At 42.6% G+C, this 6,000-nt stretch overlaps 1 protein-coding gene across 5 annotated transcripts in view; it reads right to left on the reverse strand.

The window, feature by feature from the left end:
• Nucleotides 1-5,769, reverse strand: part of ZNF182 (zinc finger protein 182) — a 38,525-nt gene extending 32,756 nt beyond the window's left edge. Inside the window, exons 1-3 of one of the 5 annotated variants that reach the window (XM_010350173.2) lie at nt 4,463-5,769; nt 4,055-4,240; nt 3,151-3,384 (exon numbers count right to left, since the gene is read on the reverse strand). In XM_010350173.2, the coding sequence (XP_010348475.1) occupies nt 3,151-3,252 (102 nt within the window). In that variant the 5' untranslated portion in view covers nt 3,253-3,384; nt 4,055-4,240; nt 4,463-5,769. The other 4 variants (XM_074391959.1, XM_010350172.2, XM_074391958.1 and 1 more) reach the window with 4 other exon arrangements.
• Between the last annotated feature and the right edge of the window lie 231 nt (nt 5,770-6,000).

The raw sequence follows: 6,000 nt of genomic DNA on the forward strand, positions 1-6,000 counted from the left end.
AAAAATAAATACTGTATGTGCTCACTCACATGCAGGAGCTTAAAAAGTTGTTCTCATAGAAGTAAAGAGTACAACAGTGGTTACTAGAGACAGGGAAGGGTGGTGGGGTGGGTAGCCAAAGATTGGTTAACAGATACAGAAGTACAACTGGATAGGAAGATTAAGTTCTAGCATTCTACAACACCATAGGGTGACCATAATTAACAGCAATTTAGTGTATATTTTCAAATAGCTAGAAAAGAAGATTTTGAATGTTCTCAATACAAAGAAATAATAAATGATACTAATTATCTTGATTTGATAATTACACATTGTAGACATTTATCAAAACATCCCAGTGTACCCCATAAATATGTATAATTAGTATGTGTCGATTTAAAATAACAAGGCCAGGCACAGTGGCTCGCAGCTGTAATCCCAGCACTTTGGGAGGCTGAGACAGGCAGATCACCTGAGGTAAGTAGTTCAAGACCAGTCTGGCCAACATGGTGAAACCCCATCTCTACTAAAAATACAAAAATTAGCCAGGCATGGTGGCACATGCCTGTAGTCTCAGCTACTCAGGAGGCTAAAGCAGGGGAATTGCTTGAACCTGGGAGGTAAAGGTTGCAGTGAGCCGAGATCCCACCACTGCACTCCAGCCTGGGTGACAGAACGAGACTCCATCTCAAAAAAAAATTTTTTAAATAATAAAATAATAAAAGAAAAAAAAGAAAGTCTCCTCAACAATTGGGGTTAGAACAATTGAAAATTCACAGGCAAAATAATGAACCTTGATCTAATCCTCATACCTTACTCAAAAACTAATACAAAAGGGCTGGGAGCAGTGGCTCACGCCTATAATCCCAGCACTTTGGGAAGCCAAGGCAGGTGGATCACCTGAGATCAGGAGTTTGGGACCAGCCTGGCCAACATGGTGAAACCCCGTCTCTACTAAGAATATAAAAATTAGCCGGGTGTGGTGGGGCATGCCTGTAGTCCCAGCTATTCAGGAAACTATAGCGGGAGAATCACTTGAACCGGGGAGGTGGAAGTTGCAGTGAGCCGAGATCACCCTACTGCACTCCAGCCTGGGCAACAGAGAGAGACTCCATCTCAAAAAAAAAAAAATAATAATAATAATAATAATAATAATAATGCAAAAGGAATCATCTAAATGTAAAATCTAAAACTATAAAATTATAGAATAGGAGAAAATCTTCATGACCTAGGGTTAGGCAAAGTTCATAGACATGATACCAAGGGCATGATCCACAAATAAATGATTCATAAATTGGAAATTTTCCAAATTAAAAATTCTTGCTCTGCAAACAACATTATGAGAAGAAAAGGACAAGCAATACACTTGGAGAAAACATTTACAAACCACATATCTGACTAAGGATATATAAAGAACTCTGAAAACTCAACAATAAGAAAATCCAATTGAAAAATAGGCAGAAACTTTTGAATAGACACTCATCAAGAGGACAGACAAAAAGTAAATCAGCATATATAAAGATGCTTAACATCTTTAACCATTAAGGAAATGCAAATTAAAATCATTATGAGATAAATGACTAAATAAAAAATACTGACAATACAAAGTACTGACAAAAATACGGAACAATTGGAACTCATACATTGCTGGGAGAAATGAAAAACGGTTCAACCACTCTAGAAAATAATTTGGCAGATTCCTAAAAAGTTAAACATACCCTTACCATATGACCCAGTAATCCATTATTTACTCCACAGAAATGAAAACCTATGTTCACACAAAACCCTGTGCATGATTGTTTAAAGTAGCTCTACTCATAACTGCCCAAAACTGGAAATAACCCAAATATGTCTTTCAACAGGTGAATGGATACACTGTGGTACATTTATACCATGGACTACTATTCAGGAATAACAAAGAAACAACTACTGACACACACAGCTTGGATAAATCTCCAGGGAATTATGCTGAGTGGAAACAAACAAAAGAAACAATCTGAAAAGGTCACATACCGTATGATCCATTCGTATCACATTCTTGAAATGACAAAATTCCCAAAATGGAGAACAGATTTGTAGCTGCCAAGAGTTTAGGAATGAGTATGGGGGAGGAAGGGCAGTGGCTGTGGCTATAAAGGACAACTTGAGGGATCCTTGCAATGATGGGGCTATTCTGTGCTTGACCGTGTCAATGACAACATCCTGATTTTGATATTGTACTATGGTTTTGCAGGATGTTATCATTGGGGGAATCTAGGAAAAGAGTACACGGGATTTCTCTGTATTTTACTTTCAATTGCATGTAAATCAATCATCTCAAAAAGAAAAGGTTACATAACACATGACACCCGACTTACATGACATTCTTGAAAAGATAAAACTATAGTGACACAGAACAGACCTGTTGCTGCCTGAGGTTACAGGTTGGGGAGGATATGACTATTAACAGAGTAGTGTGAAGGAGTTTTTTGGGGTGATGAAACTACCATCTATCCTATAGATTAGTTATACCAATCTAATAGAAAAATCAATTACACTGTATGTTAAATTAAAAAATGAAAATGTTTAAAGTGAAAGAAAAAGATGGTGGGCTGCAGGTATCTGAAAAATTTTTGTCTCTTGGGCAAAAGAGAATTCAAAGTCCAACTAAGAAAATTGCTTCAGGAAAATCATTGGAAAGACAAGCAGGTTTCCTAAGAGATTTCATTCCCAAGTTACGTTTTGACATGATGTCTCCAGCTCACTGAAGAAAGCTGTAGGACATATCTGGAGGGAAGTATTTATCACCAGGCTGTAGTTGAGGACAATTCCACTATCCACATGAAAACCCGGCAAAGAAATATCTTTAAACACAATTCCAGGCAACCTTGACTTCCCCTGAAGGCTCAGTGTGCTCTTTCCTGATGAGTAAGCTGAGCCAAGGTACTGGTTATGCTTCCCTCTGGCTACCAGAAGGCTCAAAAGAGAAACTGACAGGCCAACATTAACATCTGTTACACCCTAAGTCCTGCACATCTCTACATTCTAACTTGGCCTTGATCTGCTGTCTCTTATTTTGCCTGATCCTAATCCTTATTTACAAATACTTTCCTATTTTGTGGCAGGGATTTCCACATATTTCGTCACACCCACAGTAAAACAGAGGGATGAAAAAACAGACAACATACTTACCTGGGGTTTGGCCATTTCCTGCTCTTCTTGGGAAAAAGCAGAGATGTGTGATGGCTGAGCTGGAACAAGCGGAGAAGAGCAGAGCATATGAAAATACCCCATCAGACTTTCAGTGCCCAGAATTAGCTGCCTAGCTATCCCCTCACATCAGCTGGCCATGAAACCGCTCTCTGGAAGAGTTTGGGCAACCATGTAGTTTTAACAGTCTGTGTATTCTTCACTCTTCATGTGAACCTTGAACACAAAAGGTTTTATATACACATGTATTAAATTGTGTACTGACCCAGAAATTGTATTTCTAGGTATTTTCCTTAAGGAAATAATTTATCATCATGCATCATAATTTCTCTGTACGTACCCACGTTTCAGCATTGATTTTAATAATGCCAAACTAAAACGATCCTCTAAGACCCATAATGGATTAATAATGAAATATAAAAGATAAAATGCTACAAAGCTGTTTAAAACGTTATATGGAGCTGCATAGTATCTATGCACTTTGTGGTACATGTATCTTAACTATTTTTGAAAGGTGTACAAAAAAAATTTTAACCTGAATTAAACTTCTAAATGAAAACAAAGTAGGTTATAAAACTGCAGGAATCCATTTTAAAGCTATATGTTAAATGTTTAAAAGGGATACTCCTATACACCAAAAATGTCTAACAATGAACGGGGAGAAATTAGTTCCTTTTGATTTTCTTTTCCTCTATTTCTGAATTAATCTATAATTCAAATGTTATTTGTTAAATGCCAAAAACTACACTCTAAAACTATTACTCCAGTTACATTTTAGTCCCATCTCCCTCAGACCCCGCATCTACCCTCTTCCCAGGCCCCCAACTCTGGGCGAGGCCCAGGGTCAGGTGAGACCTTGCAGGTGCCTCTCCTTCCTTCTGCTCACCTCACCAGGGCCTCCTTGCCCAGGAGCTGGAAAAAGGCCTTCAGGTGCAGGTTCACTTCGGCCGGAGCATTCACACCAGACCCCCACCTCGGGGTTTGGGCAAGGGGAGAGGGTAGAGGGAGGAGCGGGGCGCGTCTAAAGAGGGGCCTGAGGGATGCGCATGAACCCTTAGCGCAGGTCACTGTGCTGGAAAATGTGTAAAAGTCAAAGTTTAGTAAGCCCCATTCAATCCTGCTTAGCCCCCATAACTTTGTTCACCAGCAAGCCCCTAGAACCTCGTCCACTGACCTCTCGGTCCCCCATCACTCAACTCCCAACCCCCACTTCACTCATCTCGCAGAACTCCCCATCACTCAGCCCACGACCCCTAGCACTTGACCCCTCAACCTCACTCTTTCGACAACAGACTTTCTGCTCGCTGAGGAGAAGACCGTTACAAAACCTGGCCCCAACAAGCACTTCCGCTTCGGGACCGACTCTTTGGCACCGCAGCCCAAAGGGCTGCAGCGGTCGGTTCTGCGCAAGCTCAGTGGAGCCTTTGAGACGCCCATCCGCCAATAGCCAACATGGGGCCTTGGCGCAGGCGCAGAGAGAAGGTAGCTGTGCTGGTGACGTCACTGCTTGAGGCGAGATGGCCGAGCCCACCGTGTCTTTTCGCTTCTGGGACGACGTCGCTGAACGGGTGTTTACTTAGTTCTGCAGAGGCCAGCCTTCCTAAGACTTCAGACACCGATTTTCTTATGGCAGGGCGGGGAGGGGAAGTGACCAACTAAGGAAAAGATTCTAGCAGGTGGCAATTTCTCACTTTGAACTTGGAGGGCAGCAACAGGGTTGCAGGTGTAAATGAACGGGAAGACAGGGTGCGTGGCTAAATTGCTCAGCGTGCACAAGAATAAAAGGTAGCGAAAAGCCACTGGCTTCATCCAGTAGCCAGGACTGGGAGTTTACATTGTAGCATTTGAAGGACGGTAGATGGGTATGCACACAAACAAGCTGAAAAATAAACGGCGATGTGAGACGCACACACCAGGGGTGAAGGGGTGTATTAAGTGGTGGCTAACAGGTTGCTTTTTCTGCAGTAGACGGCGTCAGTGTGTTGGAAGTGTAGGGGGTGTAGGCAGGGGCCAGGTGCTTTAGGACCTCCTTGGCCAGGGAGCTCATATTTCATTCTGGACATAATGGGAAGCCGTAAGAAGGATCCGATTTGTAAAGACTAGTCTGAAGAAATCTAGCATTATATACTAACGTTAAAAATACACATATATTGAGCTGGGTGCGGCGGCGCGCACCTCTAATCCCAGCACTTTGGGAGGCCGAGATACGCGGATCACCTAAGGTCAAGAGTTCAAGACCAGCCTGTCCAACATGGTGAAACGCCGTCTCTACTAAAAATACCAATGATTAGCCGGGCATGGTAGCATGCGCCTGTGATGGCAGCTACTCAGGAAGCTGAGGGATGAGAATCGCTTGAACTCAGGAGGTGGAGTTTGCAGTGAGCCGAGATCACACCACTTCACTCTAATCTGGGTGACACAGTAAGACTGCATCTAAAAAAAAAAAAAAAAGGAAAGCTTCCTAGCAGACAAGACAAAGACTTATCCACTCTCTCAATGCATTAGGAGATAAAAAATAGCAAGGGCTGGACCTTTAGGGCCCATCACAGTCTCACCCCTAAGCATCATCTCCAACCACCTTGTACACACACATCTACACAAAGGAGGAAATCCTTTAGGGTTGGTGGGATTGGGGGGCAGATTAGCCAGTGATACAGCCCCTCAGAAACTATCCCAGGGCCCACAGTGTGCATGCACAAGTTATGAGGCTAGCTTTGCTGCTGCAGAGCCAGGACCCGCACTCTCTGTCCTGGACATCCTCTACCATCAGTCCCTACAGGTGTGACCTCCTCATACAGTAGCCTAAGCAGCAGGTGGCTAGGTGTAGGAGTG

This window comes from Saimiri boliviensis, chromosome X (genome assembly GCF_048565385.1).
Source record: "Saimiri boliviensis isolate mSaiBol1 chromosome X, mSaiBol1.pri, whole genome shotgun sequence".
Lineage (NCBI taxonomy): Eukaryota > Metazoa > Chordata > Mammalia > Primates > Cebidae > Saimiri > Saimiri boliviensis.